A 23,967-nucleotide genomic window follows, 5' to 3' on the forward strand; every position below is an offset into this window, starting at 1 on the left:
AGAGAGAGGGAGAGAGAGCGAGCACAGGCAGACAGAGAGGCAGGCAGAGGCAGAGGGAGAAGCAGGCTCCCTGCCGAGCAAGGAGCCCGATGTGGGACTCGATCCCAGGACGCTGGAATCATGACCTGAGCCGAAGGCAGCTGCTTAACCAACTGAGCCACCCGGGCGTCCCATTCAGACATTTTTTAAATTGAGGATAATATTTCTGACTCAGGGTTTCTCTCTTAAAACTTGAAAACTTTCTTTCATTGTTTTCTGCCATTTAATGTTGCAAAGAAATCCCAAGTCAACCTGAGTTGCATTTTTTTCACCAGGTTAGTTTTTCTACTTTCGTATTTTTAGGAATTTGGCTTTATCCTTGTAATCAAGATTGACTGAGAGTGCCTGGGTAAAGTATCCAAATCTTGATTTTGGCTCAAGTCATGATCTCAGGGGTGTGAGATCTAGCCTGGTGTCGGGCTCCAAGCTAAGCATGGAGCCTGCTTAAGATTCTCTCTCTTCTGGGGTGCCTGGGTGGCCCAGTGATTTAAGCCTCTGCCTTTGGCACAGGCCTGAGCCATGATCTCAGGGTTCTGGGATCGTGCTCTGCTTCCGGCTCTCGGCTTGGCGGGGAGCCTGCTTTCCTCTCTCTGCCTGCTGCTCTGCCCACTTGTGATCTCTCTCTCTCTCTGTCAAATAAATAAATAAAATTAAAAAAAAAAATCTCTCTCTTCTTTTCCATCTTCCCCTCCCCCCAATCTTAAAAAAAACATGCCCAAGAATTTTCAAGGTGTAATACTTTCTTCACTGATTATTGTCTGATGTTTAGTGATCTGAAAGTTGAAAAAAAAATTGTTTTCATTCGGGAAAATTTTCTTCAGCTTTACCTTTACTTATTGATTCTATTATTTTGTCCATAGGAACAACTATTTCTTAGCTTATAGCTCCTTTGTCCTCTAGTATCTTTGTATTTTTAGTAATTTTTATCTCTTCACTCTGCATTCTAAGACATCATCTTTGTGTTCTGTATCAATGACTTAAACCTGTCATAATGTTATTTTTACCCTTGTTTCCTCCGATGTGATTTTAGTTCTTAATTATTTTTTTATCTTTTCATCTTGGTCTGTCCTTGAACTATTTCAACATTAGGAAAGTTTATATTGTACTGATGCCAAATAGTTTTCTGAAATTTTGTTTATGAATCCTATTTTCAGATTTCTTTCTTCCCTTTGAATCATCAGGATGCTATTGCTCAGGAGCATTTGCCAAAGGACAATGTAGGTACATTGTCCATAGCCCCACATTTTTCTTAACTTTGGTTAGGTTAACCATAGTTACCAGGGTCTTTAATGGAGTTTTCTTCTTCTTTGCCTGGTTATATGATATTCTGGACAGGTAAGCATTTGAAAACTGATAGTCTCAAATATTCACAACTACCAGAGATCCTTAACATCTGTCCTGTAGACAGTATTTTACACAGGTTACTCTTTTTATTTCTTTAAAGAATGCAGTTCAGGGGCACCTGGCTGGCTCAGTCAGACGAGCATGTGATTCTTGATCTCTTGATCTTAGGGTTGTGAGTTTGAACCCCATATTGGGTGTAGAGATTACTTTTAAAAAAAAAAAAAAGAAAGTGCTCTTCACCGCTACAAACTCTTCTCTACATCTTGCCAAGTTTTTTTCTGAGAAATTTAGTCTCTGACTAGATAAAGAAACAAAATAGTAATGGAGTGAGAGGAGCAACAGGAAATATCACTGACTGTTCTCTCACAAAACAGCACCCATCCAGTAGAGAACAGCTACATGGTTTTCTCTTAGTATGGTTCTAAACCAGAAGAAAATAGTGAAAGAGGAGGTAATGCTCTTTTATATCCACTTACATATGGCTTGTTCTCTCTCATAGAGTAACCGATGGGTATTTTTCATTTCTGTTCCATTGGCTAGTAGTACTTCAATTTATTCATTTCTTTTTATTTATTTATTTTTTGGGGGGCAATACTTACTAAGTTCTTGCTGTGTGCCAAGCACTTTGCTAGGTACTGGTTATATGTTGAACAAAACAGACTTGTTCTTCTTTAATTGGTGGCAAGGGTATTTTCTGGACTTTGTCAGTAATACATTTTGCTGATGGTTTGATGTTTTAGTTCCCTGTTGCTTTTTTTAGTATTTTCTGGCAAGTTAAGAAGGACAGTATTAAAAATGAAAGAAAGAAAGAAAGAAAGAAAGACTGTATTAATAACTAATCTAGATGCCAGTTTAAATTCTTTCTCCATATGAAATTTTTAAGTTGCTCTGGATCAGTAAATAACCTCTATGAATAAATACAGTGTTCATTATCCTAATTTAAAGTAGTACTTCCCCAAAACCTCTTATCGCAGCTAACTTACTACTGTCCTCACCTTTTTCTTAAACTTTACTTTCTTAGTTAGATGGATAAAATTATCATACCAACAAAATTATCATGTTTTAGGGTTCCTTGGGTGGCTCAATTGGTTGAGCAGCGATGCTGATGCTGACAGTTGACTTTGTCCCAGGTCATGATCTCAGGGTCCTGTGATCAAACCCTTTGTGGGACTCTGTGCTCAGTGGGGAGTCTGCTTGAGGATTCTTTCCCTCTTCTATCTTCCCACCCCAACTCGCTCGTGCATGAGCTCCCTCCATCTCTCTCTCTCACTCAAATAAATAAAACTTTGAGATTCATCTCTATTTAAAGATAAGCAATAAAGCTGCATTACGCAATAATAAATGAAGAATTACTTTTGGTTTTTAAATTTATTATCTGACATTTATTATTAAAAAGAAAATTAGACATTTGATTTTTCTTAACCCTTTGTACATAAGGAAACAATTTCTGTAAGAAAAAAAAAGAAGTAATTTTGTATTCTTGTGTTTAGAGAGAACTTATTGTGGAACTTTTTATATTTAATGCTTCCAGCAAATATTATGACTTTTTAAACAAAAAATTTTAAAAATTTTAAAAATCACAGAATTTAGCATATAAATAGGAAGAAGCACAAAATACATATAGACTTACTTACACATCTGAAATGTAGTAAGTAAAGTGATTGATTAATTTTAGTAAGTAAACCTTTAAAAACAAGATAGAATGTTGATTTATACTTTGGATAACTAACATTTGCTTTGTAATTTGTAATAGAGTTATTGTCAAGAAAAGGGAACTTTGAGCAAAACAGAACCTGGGAATTAGAGGACACATCTCATTTTAATTTCCCAACTGTCAAGTATGGAAAAACAAGAAAGCTTTCTATGTACGGAATTACATGTATAAGACTGTAGTCATCTTGAGGGTAAGGTCCCTATGTAAAATACCTTGTGCCTCTGAACGTTATAGTCAAAAGAGGCTTGTGCTTTTGATGAGGGAAAATATAATGTCTCCCTTAACCTTTCTAAGATAGATAGTAACATTTGTTTTAAAGGCGGTAGTCAGAATTTAAAAGTATTTTCATGTTGGCTACACCAGTCAGCAGCCAGTTTGTTCACACCTGGTGCACTTGTGTTAAATTTGTTGTATTGCTGGCGGGGAGGGCGGGGGAAGCAAATTTATAGGCAAAGTGCATAGTATGCTGTTCACAGCTCTTTCACCTAGGGATTAAAAATCTTTTTTTGCCCCCTCCCCCCAGCTGTATCTACGCATCTGCCTAGATCCCATAGCCCTAAAGTGCATGCTGTCTGTAGCTGAAAATCAGTCTCAGATTGAGAAGAAGAAACATGTCTAATTGGTGCTTTGTAGTTATTTTGTAGCAGAGGTAGATTAGCATTGCTGAAAGATTAAGCTTTATGTCCATTGGACACTTGCCTGAGCACTAAGTTTGATTTGTTTTCCACAGGTTTGATGCTTATAAAGTTGTTTTCTTTGTGTTGTACCTGAATAAAAGGATATTTAAGAATAAAAGGATACTTGATGGGTTTTCCCAAAACTCTTAAAAACAGTCAAGTTTATATAACATATAACTTGAATTTTAAATTCATAAATTGTGTGTTTATAATAATTGATATGCTTTTTTTCTAGGGGCCACCTACAGATGCTCCTGCAGTGGACACGGCAGAACAAGTCTATATTTCTTCCCTTGCACTGTTAAAAGTAAGTATTGAATAGAATACTTGCTTTACAGAACTCTGTTGCTTTCACTTTTACTTGGGAATATTTATTATGTTAACCCTCAAACTTAAGTCATTGCTCTAGGTGCATTTGTAAAATAGGAGTGTTTTATTTCCACTGAAACAAACTTAGGTTATTTAAAAAAAAAAAAAAAAAAGTACCAAGTATCTTAAAGCTTTACCTATCTTGCTCTTTACAGATGTTAAAGCATGGTCGGGCTGGAGTTCCCATGGAAGTTATGGGTCTGATGCTTGGAGAATTTGTTGATGATTACACCGTCAGAGTGATTGATGTGTTTGCTATGCCACAGTCAGGAACAGTGAGTACTTTTTATGGTTGCCTGCTGTAAGTAAATGTGTTTCTTTTCTCTTTCCTTTTCCTATGCAAAATAATTTTGATCACATTATATTTTCTTTTCCTGATAGGAAGAATCCATCATAAGATTAATGATAGAAATTTATACCCTGTATGGAATTAAATCATTCATCTTTTAAATGCATCATGAGTTCTCTTTAGATCCACAAACTGAGTCATGCTAGCATTAAATCCCTTAACTCATAACTTTCAGCTTTAACTAGTGTAGAATACCAGACTTATAAGTTCATTACCCTAAACTAGTAGGGTATTAATTTGAACACTCCATTCAGAAGATTTTAGAGACCCTCTTAATTAGACTTTTAATTCACATATGTTATCTAGTCCTCATGTTTTATTCCTTTTGATTTGAAATATGGTCCCCCAATTTTTGTTGGTGATAAATGACTTTAAGCTTTTCATATTCAAATGTTAAGTTTAAAGAAACCAAAAACTTGTGGTAAATTTTAGTTCTTTAGCCCAGGCTGGTAATTTCTTCATAGAGGAAGTATACTACATACAAATTTTGGAAGTCATCTACTTTACCTGTGTAGAATGCATTATTCTTTCTGGAGGGTTTTTGTTTTGTTTTGCTGTTTTGTTCAGTGCATTGGACTTGTGTAAAAAAGTGTGCATTTAGATCTAAAGAAAATGGCCAAAAAACCCTTCTGCTTTTCTTAGAAAAAGCTACACGCATATCCTTCTCATCTTTTTGCCTAGAAAAATATAATGTGTGTACTGTTCTGATGGTTGTTTTTTCTGTAACATGCAACATTTCTCTTACTGAGCTTTAGAAAATAACTGGATTAAAGAAATTGTTGTAAAGCTGTTTGCTTGTTTGCTTTGTTTGAGGCTCTTAACGGTATACCTCAATAAAATAGAAATAGAGTAAAACAAGTTATATAAATATGTATATGTATATTTTTAAAGATTTTATTTATGTATTTATTTGACAGAGAGACACAGCAAGAGAGGAGACATAAGCAAGGGGAGTGGAAGAGGGAGAAACAGGCTTCCTGCCTAGCAGGGGAGCCAGACATGGGGTTTGATCCCAGGACCCTGGGATCATGACCTGAGCTGAAGACAGATGCTTAATGACTGAGCCACACAGGCAACCCTATGTTTTTATTATTTATTTATATACAGAGAGAGTACATGCTGAGAGGTGCAGTGTAGAGGGGGAGGGAAAAAATCCTAAGCAGACTCCATGCTTGGCAGAGCCTTATGTGGGGCTCGATCTCATGACCCAGAGACTGTGACCTGAGCTGAGATCAAGAGTCAGCCACTTAACCGACTCAGCCACCTAGATGCCCAAGCATTTTAAGTTTTTATTTATTGTTGTTTATTTGAGAGAAAGAGCGAGAGCACGAATGCATGTGAGTTAGGGGAAGGGTAGAAGGAAGGGGAGAGAGGGAATTTCAAGCAGAGTTCCCATTGAGTGTGGAGCCCAGTGTGGGGCTTGATCCCAGGACCCATGAGAATATGACTTGAGCCTAAATCGTGAGTCGGATGCTTAACTCACTGAGCTACCCAAGTGCCCCATTTTTTAAAGGTTTATTTATTTATTATTATTTATTTCATAGAGAGAGAGGCCCCAGCATTTTAAATAGAGTAGTTACTACAGATTACAGTGTATTTCTAAATAATGCAAAATATAGACAAATATGCAAATTTTTCTCCAAATGGACTAGTTTGTTGAGGTAAACTAATTTAGATCTGCTGATTTTGTCCACCTGGCTATCCATTGTATTTATTTTGTACATTTGGATATAGGGAAGTATTCTGTGTATTAACTAAAGATTTAGATTTATCTAAAGTAAGGCTATTTTTATATCTTAGGCTATTTTTACCTATACTTATCTTTTATCTTTCATATCAGAATATGAAAAACATAATAAAGTTAACTAGTATTTCTGCTACTTGTGGTCCTTATCAATTACAATAAGGAGTTCTTAAACTTTGTTAACATTATATCCTTGTAAATACTTGTTTGACAATATGAAGTAGAAGATTTTGATCTTTGTGTTCATTCTGTGTAGTAGAGTAGAAGAGTTTCTTCTGGCCTGAGTCAGCTTTCTATAAAGATGTATGTTTCTGTCTCATTCTTGTGTTTTGTTTTTTTTTTTTTTTAAACACCCTTTAAAAATGTGAAAAACCTATAGGCAACAGATTGTATACCCCTGTTCTTGAGGATGCTTTCTCAGTTGGAATTCAGTTATTGTTTGTTTTGGTGGGAAGGAAGTGCTTATGTTAACTGGTTTATTGGGCTAGATTAGAATTAAATCCCTGATATTAGAAGAAAGCCTTGTAGAGCTAATATGGCAGTGATTTATCATTGGAGAGATGACATTAATGCCTTTAATTCTTCCATGTTCTAGGGTTTTTTGGTTGAACTAGCAAGGTAATGCAGTATTTTTAAAAGAGTTGGTTATATATTGTCTCTAATGGGGAATGGGGAGGTAGGAGTGGAGAGAGAGAGAAAAAAATTTTTTTTAAGATTTTAATTTATTTATTTGAGAAAGAGGGAGAGAGAGAAGCAGACTCTCTGCTGATCCAGGATCCCATTGTGGGGCTTGATCCTGGGACTCTTGGATTATGACCTGAGCCGAAGTAAAAAGCTTAACCAACTGAGCCACCCAGATGCCTGGGAGAGAGAGCATCTTAAGCAGGCTCCACACCCAGTGTGGAGCCAATGTGGGGCTCAGTCTTACAACCCTGAGATCATGACCTGAGCCAAAATTGAGAATAGTTCTGAGGCACTAAACTTCCTCCCCTCCCAACCCCCCCACCAATAAAACAAATAAAAGTTACTCTGGGAAATTCAGAAATTATTTTCCTTCTTCGAAGTATTTCTGTTACTGAGGAAAAAGAAGACTTCAGGTTGTTGATTATTGTAGTAGCTGAATAGTTAACAAAACTTTGGATGGGATGGAAGGGACATAGTGCTTGTCAGGTATCAGAGAAGGCATTTGAAAGTATGCTTGCCAAGGTAGATCTAACCAAAAATAGTTGGTTCAGTTATTTGGTATTTCTGGTAGTAGTAGATGTGTGTGTGTGCTCACACGCATGTGCACATATGGGTAGCCATGGCCGTAAGTTCTTAAAGGATCCCGAAAACTGTCTTAACTCATTAGCTAACAGCAGTTAGCTAATTTTTTTTTAAGTTTTTTTTTTTTTTAAGATTTTATTTATTTATTTGACAGAGAGAGATCACAAGTAGGCAGAGAGAGAGAGGAGGAAGCAGGCTCCCCGCTGAGCAGAGAGCCCGATGCGGGACTCAGGTCATGATCTCAGGGTCCTGGGATCGAGTCCCACAGTTAGCTAATTTTAAACTTAGGTGGTTTTAGAAGTTTCATTAAAGTATGGCTTATAATTGATAGAAATGGGAATCAATTATCAATATCTAAACCTAAAAAATTACTTTGGTATCCCAAAATAATATGTGTAGGGGATTTGGGGGTAGCTTTTTGTTCATGTAGAGTGAGTAAATGTTTGTGGGTCTTTTTTCAGAGTTCTGAAAGCCAATTATGTTTCTTTCTGTCTAAACCAGGGTGTCAGTGTGGAGGCAGTTGATCCAGTGTTCCAAGCCAAAATGTTAGATATGTTGAAGCAGACAGGAAGGTAAGTATTTTAACTGATTACATAAAGGAATAATGGAAAGAATTTTTAGACATGTAGTTTAAAAATCTTGGTGTTTATGAATATCATACCTAGGAAAAAAAGTCATGTAGTTATTGTAGAAAGTATTACTTGCCATGCTATGTGTCACCTACCCAGCTAGTATCTCTTTCTTCTAGAATCAAAGAAATTTGCCAATGAGAAGACTGCCTCATGTTAAAATTCTCAACCATCATATACTAAGCTTGGCCTGTAGATTCCCTGTTTAGCATATGGAGTTACTGTCTAGTCACTTACAATTGAAAGAGCTTGTATGTTCCGCATATTGGAACTGAGTAAGATTCTGAATATTTAATTATATTAAGCCTATGATTTTAAAATTTAAAATTTTAAATTTTAAAGATTTTAAAAGTAGAATTCAAATATTCTTCAAGTTTCCCCCCCCCCCAGATTAAATCTCAATAGTTGTCATTCTCTTGCTCAAATTCTTCTACTGTGGAAGAAACTTCAAAATTAATGTTAGCAAAAGGCTCAGCAGCTGAGCAGAACAGTGCAAATTGGTTTTTGACTGAGTTCCTAGTTCTACTGCTGGTTTAATTGATATTTAATCCTTTCACAACAGTGGATCCTGGTGTCCATTGTTAAAATTGTACTCTGCATGGAAAATCCAACTCCCAGACCTAAGGAGTTAAAGAGTAGATATTTACTTGAATACTGAAAGGGTAAAACTGGCTCAGAGAAAGTGTGGTAACAAGGTGAAAAACTGAAAGCCTTATCTACCACTGCTAATGTGCGTCTCTTAATGATAGCAATCCTTTGTCATGCTTACTCATTTCCATGTTTTCTGGATAATATGGTGTATGATTTCAGTGTTTCTAATGGTGCTTTTTTCACACCTGTGTGTTTTTCATCTCTTCCTAATTTATACCCTGTTAGTGTGTTGTTTCTTTTCCTATCATAAACGTGTATTACTTGTTCTGTTCTGAACCGCCGAATGCCCTCTTTGTTTCAGGCCTGAGATGGTTGTTGGTTGGTATCACAGTCACCCTGGCTTTGGTTGTTGGCTTTCTGGTGTGGATATCAACACTCAGCAGAGCTTTGAAGCCTTGTCGGAGAGAGCTGTGGCAGTGGTTGTGGATCCCATTCAGAGTGTAAAAGGAAAGGTAGAGTAGATTCTGTCTTTATTAGATCTACTGCCACATTCTGTTTAGAAATACATTAAATTAAAATTTCTTTTGTTTAAAGCAGGATTCTTACACACAAAAAACCCCTGTCTGGGTATTTTAAAAAACAAACAAAAAACCTGTACAAGTTGAAAAATGTGTCATCTTAATATTATTAGCAATATAACTACTTAGAGATTTGTTTCTACTTTAATCAGGTATTGTCTAATCATAAATGTTTATTTTTAAATTTGTATGTCATAGGTTTAGGAATGTTCAACCTTACTAAAAGCCTGCTGTACACATTTTATTAGTATTTTAATAAACATTGTTCCAACTTCCTTTATTTTAGAATGGTGAATTTGGGATTGGCACATTTTATGTATCTAGTTAAGGACACTCTGTTTTGCAGACTTTGTGCAGGACATATTCTGGAATTGGATGTTGCGAATATTTTAGACAATGAAAACTTGACCTAAACACTTAGTATCAGCCATTCGCATTTTTGGAGTGAGGACACAGATGAATGATTAAATATGCTAAATGATTATGAAAAGAGATTAACTTGCAAAGCATATTGGGTTATAGTTGTTCTTTGTTGAAATCTTTTGTTCTTGTTTAGTTCTTTTTTTTCTCTCCCTTCGTTCGTTCTCTCTCTCTCTTTCTTTTTTTTATTTCTTTCTTTCTAGCCCCATATGCCATTTTCCTATTTCCTGCCTCATGACAGCAGGGAGCAGCTCTATTATCACCTTCACAGAGCTGTCTGCAAATGTGAGAGGCAATTCGATTTTGCTCAACCACAGGGAGAGTGGATTAGAAAAACTACAGAACATAGAGAAATTGGCTAGGTGGTTACTGCTTTAAAATACTGCTGAGGTGTCTTGTTTGAGCATGTACTTCCATTGTAGTGTAGAATAATTGTTAAAAAAAAATCACAATACATTTATGGAATCCTTTTTATGCAGCTTTTACAAATAATTTTTAGAGCACTTAAAAATAAATATTAGCTTGCTATCTAACAGACCTGGAGTTTGCTAGTATTGCGGATTACATTTATATCTGCTCACCAGCTCAAACAAACTAAATATGGCTGTTAAACATGGAGTTTTTATCTGTCATGATTTGAAGTTGAACACTTTCTGACATCATATTATTATGATGAATAAAAATTGAGGTCTTCTCTAAATCATGATCCTATTACATGTGATTTAGCTTTTCAGAGGTGGAATCTAGCCACAAAAACAATAATAGAAACCGATACACTAGACTATTCAAAGTGGATTACTTCTGATGTTTGCGTATACCTATATTTCAATTTACTTTTTTTTAACTAAGTATATTATTACTTAACTGTACAGATAAAAAGAGTGGAAAATCCTTGACTTTTATTAGTTTTATGAATTATAGTACAGTATAATACTTCTTAAATCTAATTCCTGATAATTAAGATACCTTTTTAATAACTCAAAGTAATTCATTTAAGTAATAATTAACATTTTAGAAATATAACAGTTATCTGATGAAGTCTCTCTACCACAATATTCACAAAAAATAATTGAAGCTTAATGTTAAATATAATTAGAATTCTATTTTGCAGTATTAGTGTATCTGACTTTTTATACTTGACTCGTGATGGTGGCCACTTTGAATAGGAAAATATAAACTTAAATACAACGAAAGAAGACATTCTCAAAACAAAATAAATATGTATTTTTAGCCATTTTGTTTATAGCATCTTAAAGGACAGTTTTATATTATATAACTGGAATTTGCTTTATTTCTAATTAAACATAATTCATGTTAAAAGAATGAATTTTAAAAATACACTATGTGACATGACTTGTCATCTGGTAAAATGTAGTTATTTTTTCAAAATAACCTATCTAAAATTACTTGATAAAACCATAGGTATCACTGTCTAGATTTATAGTCATGAAAAAATAGTTCTGAAATATTTAGTATACATACCTATCACTAATGATTCACATCACTTCTTGTACCTAGCGTGTAGATTCACACAATTTCATGACCTGAATTAAGGATTCAATTCTTTCTCAGTAATGTAATTTCATCTATAGGATGTCTGAGTTTGGTTATAATTTATGGTTCTTTGAGTGTCAGGACCTCCCAGAACTATGAGCCAAATGAAATGCTAGTAAACCCATGTCCAAAGTTTTCTAGTTAAAATATTAAACACAAGAATATAAGCTTATGAAAATGAAGAGTAGCGTGGGATTCTCCCTTTCCCTCTCCCTTCTCTGCATGTGATTTATCAAAGCTGTCAAAATATTTAATAAGACAATGATTAGATCAGGAGTTAAAATGACAATCTATATGTAAATTATTGAAGTTGAGACTGTTCACTTAATACCTCTTTACTGTAAATTTTATATTTTCATTTTTATAAATCCCAATATTCTCTATTTTTGAGTGATTAGGTAAGCACTGAATCTTTGTTATCTCATTAATTCATGATGTTTGATTTCCTTTTATAGTGACTTGATTGTATTTTTATGAAATTATTGTTGTGTGCCAGGTATTGTGTGATAAATATTTCAAGTTGTCTCATGTATTCTTTAGAAATTCCGGAGATCCCATTATTACTCCATTTTGTCAATGAAAAGATAAAAAAAATTAGGGTCAAAGAGATTATTTTGCCCAAAATTATAGCATTATTAAGCAGCAGAACAAGGATATAAAATTTCAGAGCTCAAGCTGTTCTACTGACTCTTTAATAGTAGACAGTTAGGAACTATGTAATTAGAGGAACTCAGGATTGGCAAATGAGTATTAGAGGTCATTGCAAGACTTTTTCTTATCTTATATGGATAGATATCACTCCCTTCAGTGTAAGTCACGATAAGGGGCTATGTATTTTATCTAAGTTCTCAACAGTACACTGTACTATTTATAGTAGTTACTACATATTAAATGATTTTCTTCATACAGTGTTTGTTGATTTTTATTTTAAAAAGCAGTTTAGACAGACTCATTCCTCTCAGCTTTTGCAACATCCCTAGGACCAAAATTGAGACCTACATAAATAATTAAATATACTATATAATAAAGAATCCATAGCCCTCTGTATATTATGTAATCCTGTAAATGTTTAAAAATGTTAAAGGTGGAACATGATAGCATGTATAATTTAAATGGAGAGTAGCTATATAGAAGTTAGTGATGTGCTTAACTCTAAACTTTAGCGAAGTTTTTAAAATTCTGTTTTAGTTTATTTGTAAAATGTACATATTCAGATATTTTAAGCTTCAGTTCTCAAGTAGTAAAGTAGCTGCCTCTTACTTAAAGTTTTGTTATCTTATATATTCAGCCCACAACTAGACTTGATCCAGCAGCAGATTTAGAAGTTAACTTAGCTTATAATATGATTATACTTCCTTAGTACAAAAAGAATGATGACTTTGTGCAAAGTTATAAAACTACCATGCAACTATTACTACTTTTGAAAACCTGTTTTCTTATCATAATTTCTGTCAGTAAAATGTTTATATGTTATCTGCTAACTGATAACAATCTTTGTTTGTTCTCTATTTTGAAAACATTAAAAGAAAATAAACCACTAATAACCCTTTAGTCCATATAAATCTTCACACTGGCTGAATTTTCTTGAGAAGTTTTTATTCAGTCTGATCAGAAATAACTTAGCTGCAGGTATTTCTTAAGTACATATAATGTGCCTGTGTGCCAATGATTCTGGTATATAAAGTAGATTAAAACAACAATCTTGGTCATTTTGAGAAGATAAGTCATATACATTTAGTGTATGGCAGATAACATGCATCTAGTGAGCCAGATAACATTATGCCAATTATGTGCTGATAATCCTACATTGCATACTGATAGAATACAAATTACACTGATACTGCTTTGTTTCTATAACTAAGTATTAAATTGGTTGCTAGAGAGAGAACTAATGCAACAAATACTTATTCAGAATCTTGTATGTGACAATATACAATAAAGTAGTACTTGTTTAGCAATCATAGTAAATGCAAATTAGGAGAAAAATTGGTATGACTGCACAAAGTGAGTGACGCTTGAACTGAGCTTTGATAGGTGGGCAGGACATCACTCCGACAAGAGACATTTGTCTTTCTGGAGAAGAATGTAGAAATAATTCTGTTCCAGGTGGTATACTTATTTACCTCTTTGTTCATGCTTTTTTCACAGATATATTAGAATGTAAAATGAATAGTTTTTGGTGATGTTATTGTTGTCTTTATTCAATATTTCATTTTTTTAAAAGGGGGCTTTGATAAGTAAATGCAAATGTAGGAGGAAAGAATTAGAGAATGAATATTATGAGCATTTACCTATTATTTTTCAGAGATTTATAAGGTTTTCTTTTTCAGCGTAAGGGGGCGGGGCAAGTATTTTACTTATCCAAAAGTTTTGTATTAGAAGCTTTAAGGTGGTGGAGATTTTAAACTACTCAAAAATAGTTTTGTCTTAGCTTTTTCTTCTTACTGTGGAAAATATGTATCATAATGGCAGGGCATAGAGTAATGAAGAGCACAAGCTTTGTGACCAGGGCTTCAGTCGAATCCCATTTTTATCTCTATCTCTTCTTTATGGTATGACTTTGAGCAAGTTATCTAATCTTTTTTTTTTAAAAAAAAGATTTTATTTACTTTTATTGGACAGAGAGAGAGACCACAAGTAGGCAGAGAGAGAGAGGGAAGCAGGCTCCCTGCTGAGCAGAGAGCCTGATGCGGGGTTCGATCCCAGGACCCTAAGATCATGACCTGGGCCGAAGGCAGAGGCTTAACCCACTGAGCCAACCAGGAGCCCAGAGCAAGTTATCTAATCTTGAGCTTCAGTTTTGTCTATTAAATCAGGGCTTTTAGTACCCATCTCCTAGTATTATGAAGTAATATGTTATGATTAGAGTGTGCATGCTTTATAGGAGATATGCAATGAATGACATTTTATTCTCAAGATTAAATTAATTGCTACTTAAATAGATTAACAACTAGCTTATTTTAAAATATAGGATATGAATATTTCTGAGAATTTTTTTAAGGAACAAGTCTGTAACTGTGTTGCTCACTTTAAGAAGGTAAGGGTAAGGGCGCCTGGGCAGCTCAGTGGGTTAATAAGCCTCTGCCTTCAGCTCGGGTCGTGATCTCAGGGTCCTGGGGTTGAGCCCCACATCGAGCTCTCTGCTCAGTGGGGAGCCTGCTTCCCCCCTCTCTCTGCCTGCCTGCCTCCTTGCCTGCTTGTGATCTCTGTCTGTCAAATAAATAAATAAAGTCTTTAAAAAAAAAAAAAGGTAAGAGTAATAACTACAAAAGAAATGAAAACTTGCTTGCCCTTGTGTTTTGTACCTCCTAATTTAAGAAGACTCTTTTGAGTCAGCTGATTTTTTTATTGAGCACTTACTATTTTTCTGACATATTTCTCTAGGACATGCTGATGGAGACAAAAATAAATGCATTAAGATTCTGGCCTTTGAAATGATTAATGTCTCCCATCCAAGTACTAACCAGGCCTGACCCTACTTAGCTTCTGAGATCAGACAAGATTAAGTGCATTCAGGGTGGTGTAGCCATAGGCTGAAGATAGTGAAAGATATTTAGAATACCTGTTATTCATAAGATTTTCTTTTGATCAGTATCCCATAAGGGTCAGTTAGGGCTTGATAGTCCTACTCTCAGATTGTATACACACACACACACACACCTTTTCTTCATCTAGTTTTCCAGATTGCAAGAGAAAAATAGAAAATAGGACACATAAAAATTCTATTTCCACTCCTAATATAGCTCTGTGAGCATACCCATCCAACACTTGGAACAAGTTTAGTTACTATCTTATCTTTTGTTTGCTTCCTGTTTTACACTCTTATTATCAGAAATTGTCAGCTATGAATGTTAAAGCAATTTTATGTTTGAAGTTCTAAGAAACATAAATCTTATACAGAACTAACACTTCTTAGTATAGTTCTTTTAATTTATAGTTTCTGTGTTTAATTTATAGTTTAAAGATTCTGTTTTAATAACATAGTCTTTGAGCTATTTTATTATTGTTTAGTACTTGCTATGTATTTTGAGTGATAGAAATCTGTTTCAAATTAATTCAAATTAAGCTGTTTTAGTAAAGATAAAGGAAAATCTTTAAAAGTCTTCCCATTATCTATAAGAAAATTATTTATTGACTTTTGATTCTGAAATACTTTTCTTTCCCCAGTCTAATGATGGGGATGATGCTTGGTCATTCACCAGATCCTTACTGTTGACTACTGTGTCACAGGCATACATTGTAGACATAAAGAACAAGATCTACTCCCTGTTAATGCCAGTATTGTACCAGAAAATGCAAACTATGACTTTATATAGGCCTTTCCATAGCCTATATATTTTAATAAGTTTAATATGTTCTTATCTTTGTAATTTCCTAAAGAAGTTAAGATTGATTATGAAGCTAGATATTCTTGTAGGTCTTAGTTCATTCCTCAGTGATTATTCTTAGATGACTAGTAAGCTGATTAATAGATACCCACTGCCACTTTTTACATTCCAAATTGCTTTACTGGATGAGTTTTTGTTCTAAATTAAACACAGATCAGTGCTTTCTGGTGTTTGGGTTTTTCAGTTCAGTATGCCATGGGAGAGTATTTTATGAATTCAGAACAGATCAGTGATAAAGAAATGGAAAGTGTGTATTTTGTAAACCTAGTGATTAGATTTTTATAGAAAACACGTGCCCTCCCCCCTTTTTTTGAAGGAAAAATAAACATGAATGTGAAACTTTATATAAAATGCTTTCTTTGGATATCTTGATTTCAAATAGATACTTATTCTGTACCATATTATGTGTGCCAGCTATTCTGCTGGGGTATGGATATATGATGGCGAATAAGATACAAACATTGCTGTCAAGTAACTGAATCTAATAGTACTCTTTTCTTGCTTTTGTGTTAGGAGAAAGTGTTGTATCAAATAGCTTGGTGATGAAGAGTACTAGCTTTGGCATGCTGTGTATGTACAAATCATAGTGATATCACTTTGCTTGTTGTGTCATCTCATTTAATTTTTCCATGTTCTCTGAACCTCCATTTTCTCATCCATAAATTGTGAACACTAATACCTACCTCTTAGTATTTCAGAGGCTTACACAAGGTGATTTCTGTACAATAATTAATAAGCTCAATAAAAATATATAAAAGTGATACACAACCAAGTAATAACTCTTACATATTTTTCTTGCAAAAATGACCTTGCCTAGTGAGAGTTGGTAGTTTGCATTTTTCTTAAAGATGATGTTAAAGCACAAGCAATGTATGTAAATCCTTTATTCCCCTTCCATCTGCCTTACCACCTTGTTAATTGTTAACATGGTTGAGCTCTAACTTTTAGTCTCTAAAGCTTTTTATTTCTTTCCTTTCGGGCAATTGTCAAGAAGCATACCAACTGTATTGCTTTAGTTTTTATACCAGAAAGGAATCTGAAGTCACTTGTTCATTTTATATAGGTTGGGTGAGTAGCCACCAGATAGAATTGGTATTCTAAGTTGGTATCAGACCAGTGACTCAGAGGTGATAGTCTCTTGTAGCTCATAAATAGTCTAGTTCAGTTTTTAAGTTTAGTGTGTATTTGTCATGGTCTAGAAATATCTGTTATGCAGGAGTGTCAAGATTCTAGGGCTGTTGTGACTTTTTAAAAGATAATATTTGGTATAACTGTATACTTTAAAAAATTATTATTTTTTTAAATATTTATTTATGTGGGAGAGGGAGAGTGCTCAAGCAGGGGGAGAAGCAGAGGGAGAGGGAGAAACAGATCTCCACTGAGCCAGGAGCCTGACTCGGGGCTTGATCCTAGGACCTGGAGATCATGACCTGAGCCAAAGGCAGATGCTCAACCATCTGAGCCACCCAGGCGCCCCTAAAAAAAACTTTAATTAGGAATTTTTCTAAGGAAATAGATGTCTTTAAATGTTTCTCCCTAATTTTCTTTTTAAAATATTTTCTTTAAAAAAAAAAATGTTCTTTATTTAAGTAATCTCAATCCCCAGTGTGGGACTTGAACTCATGACCCCACGATTAAAAGTTGCATGGTCTTTCAACTGAGCCAGCCAGATGCCCCCTCTCTAATTTGCTATTGATGCTTTTCATATGTCAAGTGTCTATGGATGCCACATTTATAATTCTGATTTAGTTTTGGGAGTAGCTCTTTTCTAACTTTAACACTCTGTCGCACTAACAGTACTCTGTTGACTAGGTCAGTTGTGGTGCTCCAAGAAGGAGGTTTCAAATGGGATTAGCTATGCAAGAGATTTATTTGGGTAAATACCTGTGATAGACATAGGGGACAGCAGTATAGGTGTGACCCTGTGGAAGGAGAAAGGGAAGGTAGAATTGGGAATTGGGTGGAATTGGGGAGGTAGGAACTGAATCAGGCTATACAGCATGTTTCTGAGAAAGTTTCAGCCAGACTGATGAGTTGCCCTTTAGAGGAATGCTTTCTCTTTGGAAGGAATGCCTAGTTACTAGTACCCCCACTTTGTCATTGGCTGGGAGTAGTCTGAGGGAAACATGATCTGGGGTGAACTCCCAGTCAAAGGTGTAGCAGGTGGAGGTGGTGAGTCAGCTATGCTCTCTCTGCAGCAGCTTCTGTTGAACGGAGGTCTGAGGCGGTCAGACTCTGTGACTGCTGCAGTTAATAACACTAAGAACTACAGTGGCAGGTATACATGTATTTTATTTAATCTTATCACCAGCTCTGTGAGGTGTCGTTGGTGAGCAAATGGAGACATTGAGAGCGTAAATAACTTATCCCGATTGCTGAGCTAGCCAGTGGTAGAACCAGAATTGTAACTTAGGCAGGATTGTGATTCCAGTGGCTCAAGCATTTAAGTAGCTATACCAGACTGACTATGTGCATATCCTAAAAATTTCTGAACTTTATGATTTAACTATATTCTTTTTATAAAGTTTTATGAATCTAAAAATGTCTAATTACCTTTTGCCATACTAGTTTCTTAACTTAAGATCCATTTGTTTTCATTAAGGCATACATGTTCAGAACTTGTGGCTTTACTGTTTGAATTTTGATGCATGTCTTCACTTGTCAAAAAAAAGTAAATTATGCTAGTTACACCCCATCCCCCTTCTCTCCCAGTATATTGAAGTTGTACTACAGATCTCTAGCTACAGTAAGCAGTTCTCCAAGGATGAAGAAAGAAAATGTACATACACATAGGAATTTCTTTTCCAGAGCTAAAATTGACATTTTATAAATAATTTCCGTGTTGCAAACTTGAGACTAAGAAATCACAGCAATTCAGTGATATGCATTTGGCATGAGTCAGTTTTAGTTCTTAGTGCTTTTCATTGGAAATGGCATAAAAAGTAAGATTTCTTTGAATTTTTTATGCTATGGGCTTACAAGAGACAGAAGATGTTTTTCTCTTATAGATGCTTGGCAGTGCATGGCAGCAGAAGTAACGAAAGGGTCACAAACCCCCGCAGTACTTCCCAGGTCAAATGCACCCTTAATTTTTAAAGAATCTAGAAACAACCTAAGCAGTTGATAATAGGTCATTTCTAGGTGATAAAGGGTATTTGATATGGAGTGCTGCTTTTCTTTTACACCTAGCATTTTTTATAGTCATTTGGAGACTTTATGTTTTTAAATATGTAGTAACTGGTAACTGAATTACAACTTTTTTCTTTTTTTTGATATATGACATTGATTTTGAGGTCTTAGAATTTTTCTTTCAAGCTTTGTTAAAAAAAAAAATTCAGTTCATTTTATTTATAAGCACTTTCCATAGTCATTGACTTCAATATAAGTGCAATTGGAAATGCCTGAGGCAGCTACTCTTCCGAGAGACAGAGACAGAGACAGAGATGGAGAGATTATAATTATAGTAACTACTGCCAAAAGTGTTTATGCATTTTTCTTTCTGACACCTTTGTATTAATTTTAGGGGCTTTACAATATAGCCTCCTTTGAATGGAAAAATTGGGAAACATGGATTGATGCTTTAGAAATTTAGTCTAGTCTCTCAGTGACCTAGCAGTTGATATGAAAATATGAATTTGAAAATAAATAGCATATTGGGTAAACTGTACTATACTCATGAAAGAAGCCAAAAAATTATGGATTAGACGGAATTTGAAAATAATTTCAGTTTTGAGTCCTAAACCAGATTCGTTATTAAAATGAAATGATAGGTTATTGACCCTTGGGTGTGCTTGGAATAAATATGGAACACAGTATTGTTTTTAAAAGTATTTTGCTTTTATAAGCTAAGACAGATGTACAAAAAGATGCAGTTTTTATTTTGTATTGGCAGCTTCCAAATATTTAGTATCTATTTCCAAGAGTTGCAATTAGTAAAGCAACCATGGTACTGAAATCTGCACATCCCACAAGCTAATTATATTTGCAAGGTCAGAGTGAATACATATTTTCAGAAAAATAAAGGGTTATATAAATATGTGTCTTCTACTTGGCTGTTATATCACAGTTTGTTGATCTGGAGTATAATGTGTACAATTCACAAATTTGTCTGATAACAGAAAGTGGTGTGTGATTGTGTTTATTTTACTAACCAGTATATTCACAGCAATCACTTCCAAATATCTCTCCAGTAAAGATGTGTTAATTACAAAACAGACAAGGTCTTCTATTATATTAAAGCTACTAACAAGAAGACAGCAGGAATCACACATGTAAATAGCATCATCAACCCCTATTTTAGTCCTCTGTTTTGATCTGTGAGTTGCGCATAGACCAAAGGTGCTATTAAAGACTGAGTGTATGAAATAGGCAGCATTATATGAACAAAATTTATTCAACAAGAAAACAGACCTTTAACATGAATTTAACAAGCCTGAGAAATTATAAACTATCATATGCTGCAGATTCATGCAGTGATAATAAACAAAAAAGGAAAGTAAGAGGTTTCCCTAAGCTAGCCAAACTGCTAATGGTTTTGTTATAAGCTGTCTACTGTTGCAGTGACCTCTGAAAAGTCTCAAGGCACTTGTACCAGAAAAAATTAAATGGTCAGGCTGGTGGATAGAGATTCAGTCTGGTAGATAGGACTTCAGCATGGAAAGGAATAATAAAAGTCTGACATCACATTCCTGAAAATAATCTTTATACTTTCATTTGAAAGTTTTTGTTATTACATATTAATGAGGTAGTTTTGTGCAAAGTTTTTGGCTACATTACTATTTGGATTTATAAGCTGTAAACTGGACTGGTTTAATGTATGTATACTTCAAAACAAACTGTTCAGAAAATTCATGTAGCTCCAAAAATGGATTCTTGCCCCTGTCCCTTTCCCCATACCTTAATTAATCTTTGAGGGTTCTTTTTGCAGTATATTTTATCTAAGATTTCCTTTCTGATCCATGGAGTGACCACTTTGCTGTCATTCTGTTGCATCATGCTGTAAATACATAAACATGGAGAAACGCCTTCAGCTTATACACACCTCCAAGTGCTCACCAGGGCTTTTTCTTGAATCTTACTGTGGCATAATTAACACCTTCTTCACCCATTGCTCATTAGTGCACTGGACATTAATGAGTCTATTTTGATAGGTTGCTCTAAAAGAGGAACCCACTTATTCTCACAGTGCAAAAGGCAATTATAAAATTGTACAGATTAAAATGTAGACTATATTGCCATATTTATATTTTTATTGCGTACTAAATCTAATTTTGGTCTGCAGGTTGTTGAACATGTTAGTTTCCTTAAGACAGTTGCTATAGCAATGGCAGCAAATTCCTTTAATCTTGGTTTAGTTAAAGTATTCTTTTCTATTGGCTATCATATTGCTATTCAGGAATTGTCATAGATCTAAGCATGTCATTTCACACAGGCCATCATTTATTATTTGAGTAGTATATTTTTAAACTTTTTCTCATTTTTTTAATAGAGTTTAATTTTTTTGTTTTAGATTTGTTTCTGACTGATCATAATACCTACTTAGCTGGTATTTTCATTTCCTTTTTATGAAGTTTCACACCTGCTTATAATATTCCAGAGAAATATTATGGAGATTTTTGCATGTAAAATAGCTGCCTGCTGTTTTAGTTTGAAAGTGTTCAGTATAAAACAATATGTAGGCATTTTGTTGTGATATGTGATGGAATTTTTGTAGTTTTGTAGGATCGGTTTTTTTTTCCTGCAAATGATTTTACTGAAATCTTAAAATGGAATCGAAGTATTCTAAGAACAATTGGGTTAAAACGATGCTTGGCTCTTAAATTTACCACAGTTCTTAATTCTGAATTTATTTAAGTACATCTATTAAAATGGTCACTTCTGGGGCGCCTGGGTGGCTCAGTCGTTAAGCAGCGCCTGCCTTCAGCTCAGGTCATGATCCCAGGGTCCTGGGATCGAGCCCCACATTGGTCTCCCTGCTCAGTAGGAAGCCTCCTTCTCCCTCTCCTTATTTTCCCACTCTCACTGTTTCTCTCTGTTAAATGAATAAATAAAATCTTAAAAAAGATCTTTTGCTTACATTTTATATATTTATTTTTTACATTTTAATTTAAGTGCTTTTTAGGAGAAAATTTTATTTCTATGTTTTTAAGCAAGTGTTTGAAATTATGATAATATCTGGGGTGCCTGGGTGGCTCAGTGGGTTAAGCCTCTGCCTTCGGCTCAGGTCATGATCTCAGGGTCCAGGGATTGAGCCCCATGTCGGACACTCTGCTCAGTGGGGAGCCTGCCTCCCCCTCTTGCTCTCTGCCTGCCTCTCTGCCTACTTGTGATCTCTGTCTGTCAAATAAATAAATAAATAAAATCTTTTTTAAAAAACTATGGTAATATCTGATTAAAGCATGTCTAATATTAGTACCTATTTTTATTATTTTTTTAAATAAATGACAAAAATATAAGTAAAAACAAGAAGTATAAACCCAGGCCATATTTATTTATATATTAATGTTAAAGTTAAGTCTGAATTACAGTTATATAGAAAGAAAAAGGAGTTTTCACAAACTATTAAATCATGTATGTTCTGGGAATACTTGATTTTATTTTGAGGCAAGAGGACTCTGGGGAAATTCAAACTGTTAGAAATAAAAGCAAAATTTCATAGTTGACTTTTGTGGTTGTTGTTGTTGGCCTGCCAGAGTGGATACTCGTAATGCTTTTTGGTCTGTTTGTTCCCTTTGTACTATTTGTTGACCCTCTGTGGTAGCCTTTTAGAAAGTGTGACGTTTTCTTTCTTTAGATCTTGTTCTTTAGTATACAGCATGTATACATACTTCCTACAAACATACTTGATTAGATTTAATTTGTCTTAACTTGAAAATAAATTTGCTTTTCCCTCTTATTCAACTACTTGCTCAGCTATACTCAAACTGTATGGAAACAGGAAACAGTCTAGTTGATGATAACTTTATAATATTAATCTCAGTTATTAAAGCACTTTTAAGGCAAATGTATTATCCTGCTTTAAGATTTTTTTATGTGACAGAAGTATTGAGTTTATTCTCTAGGTAATTGATTTAAATTCCCGGAAAGAAGCATCTGTCTTAAAGTCCCAGTGCTTTACATAAAACTTCACATTTAAAAGCTTTAACGAGTTCTTTCAAATCCATGATAATGAACAGAACAAAGTGTTCAGATAATATGTGATTCTTGTTAAATATCTTAATATATAAGAGCTAACAGATGATACTTTATTACATAAGTTTGAACTCTTCGTATACAGAAATTGAATACACTTAGAAAAGATGATACCTATCGTTACGTCTTTACTCTGAACTCATGGCCATCTCAGTCTATACTGTGTTCCTGGCTTAAATCACAGATGACCTTGGTTTTCTTGTGTTTGCCTCCTATTCTTGACAGTGGCTTGGCTATTTAAGGCCATCAGACAAGGTATAAAGTCTTTTATAGTCACAAGAAGTAAAAGGTATCTGACTAGAAGAGAATACAGGAGCAAGTGCCTTGCTGGCTGTAATTTTGTTGTCATTTCAAGTACTGTGGGAGTATAATTGATGTGACAGGGCTGGGCTTTACATGTGGTCCCTTAGCTTGTGCTCACTTTCAGTTTTAGTTTCTCTTTGTCATTCATTTTGATTAGGTAAAATTTAGGTGACAAACATATGCACACCAATGGAGGCTGTTTGCTGTGTAAGTTTAATAATGATGTATTTCAATAATAAAGATGCAAAGTTAATATTTTTCTTTACTGCTTCATGAAAATTGCAATAATTGGTGTCACCTTACATTACAAGATAGAGGGTGGTGTGCTGATGGCACAGTCAGCAGGAGGTTCTTTTTTATTAATATTATAATTAAATGATTTTCTGGAAATAGGCCAGAAACAGATGCAAGTTGATCATGCCTGTCCACTGTTGCTTGGCATCATCACTTGCTTTTTAAAAAGAATTGACCTGACACCTTATTTTTACAGGTTGTTATTGATGCCTTCAGATTGATCAATGCTAATATGATGGTCTTAGGACATGAACCAAGACAAACAACCTCAAATCTGGGTCATTTAAACAAGCCATCTATCCAGGTAATGCCTGTATTTGATAATGTGTTAAAACTGTTTTAATTTTAAAAGCCTATTATAAATGGCCATTTTAAGATCTAATACTTAGCATTTTAATTTGTTTGCAGTTAATTTTTCTTGTGCTTGAGAAGAAGATTATGGAAACATTTGCAGAAATTAGGTTTGCTCATTTATGAGTCCATTTTTAGTGGAGTCTTTAAACTTACCTAACCTAGT

General features: G+C 34.6%; 1 protein-coding gene across 2 annotated transcripts in view; it reads left to right on the plus strand.

Moving 5' to 3' along the window:
• PSMD14 (proteasome 26S subunit, non-ATPase 14) overlaps nucleotides 1-23,967 on the plus strand; it is a 101,487-nt gene that overhangs the window by 53,038 nt on the left and 24,482 nt on the right. Inside the window, exons 2-7 of one of the 2 annotated variants that reach the window (XM_044242199.1) lie at nucleotides 3,137-3,287; nucleotides 4,010-4,081; nucleotides 4,299-4,418; nucleotides 8,004-8,074; nucleotides 9,084-9,234; nucleotides 23,647-23,754. In XM_044242199.1, coding sequence (XP_044098134.1) covers nucleotides 3,261-3,287; nucleotides 4,010-4,081; nucleotides 4,299-4,418; nucleotides 8,004-8,074; nucleotides 9,084-9,234; nucleotides 23,647-23,754 — 549 coding nt within the window. In that variant the 5' untranslated portion in view covers nucleotides 3,137-3,260. The remainder of the gene's footprint in view (nucleotides 1-3,136; nucleotides 3,288-4,009; nucleotides 4,082-4,298; nucleotides 4,419-8,003; nucleotides 8,075-9,083; nucleotides 9,235-23,646; nucleotides 23,755-23,967) is intronic. The other variant, XM_044242198.1, reaches the window with a different exon arrangement.

The sequence above is a fragment of the Neovison vison genome, chromosome 3, assembly GCF_020171115.1.
Source record: "Neovison vison isolate M4711 chromosome 3, ASM_NN_V1, whole genome shotgun sequence".
Lineage (NCBI taxonomy): Eukaryota > Metazoa > Chordata > Mammalia > Carnivora > Mustelidae > Neogale > Neogale vison.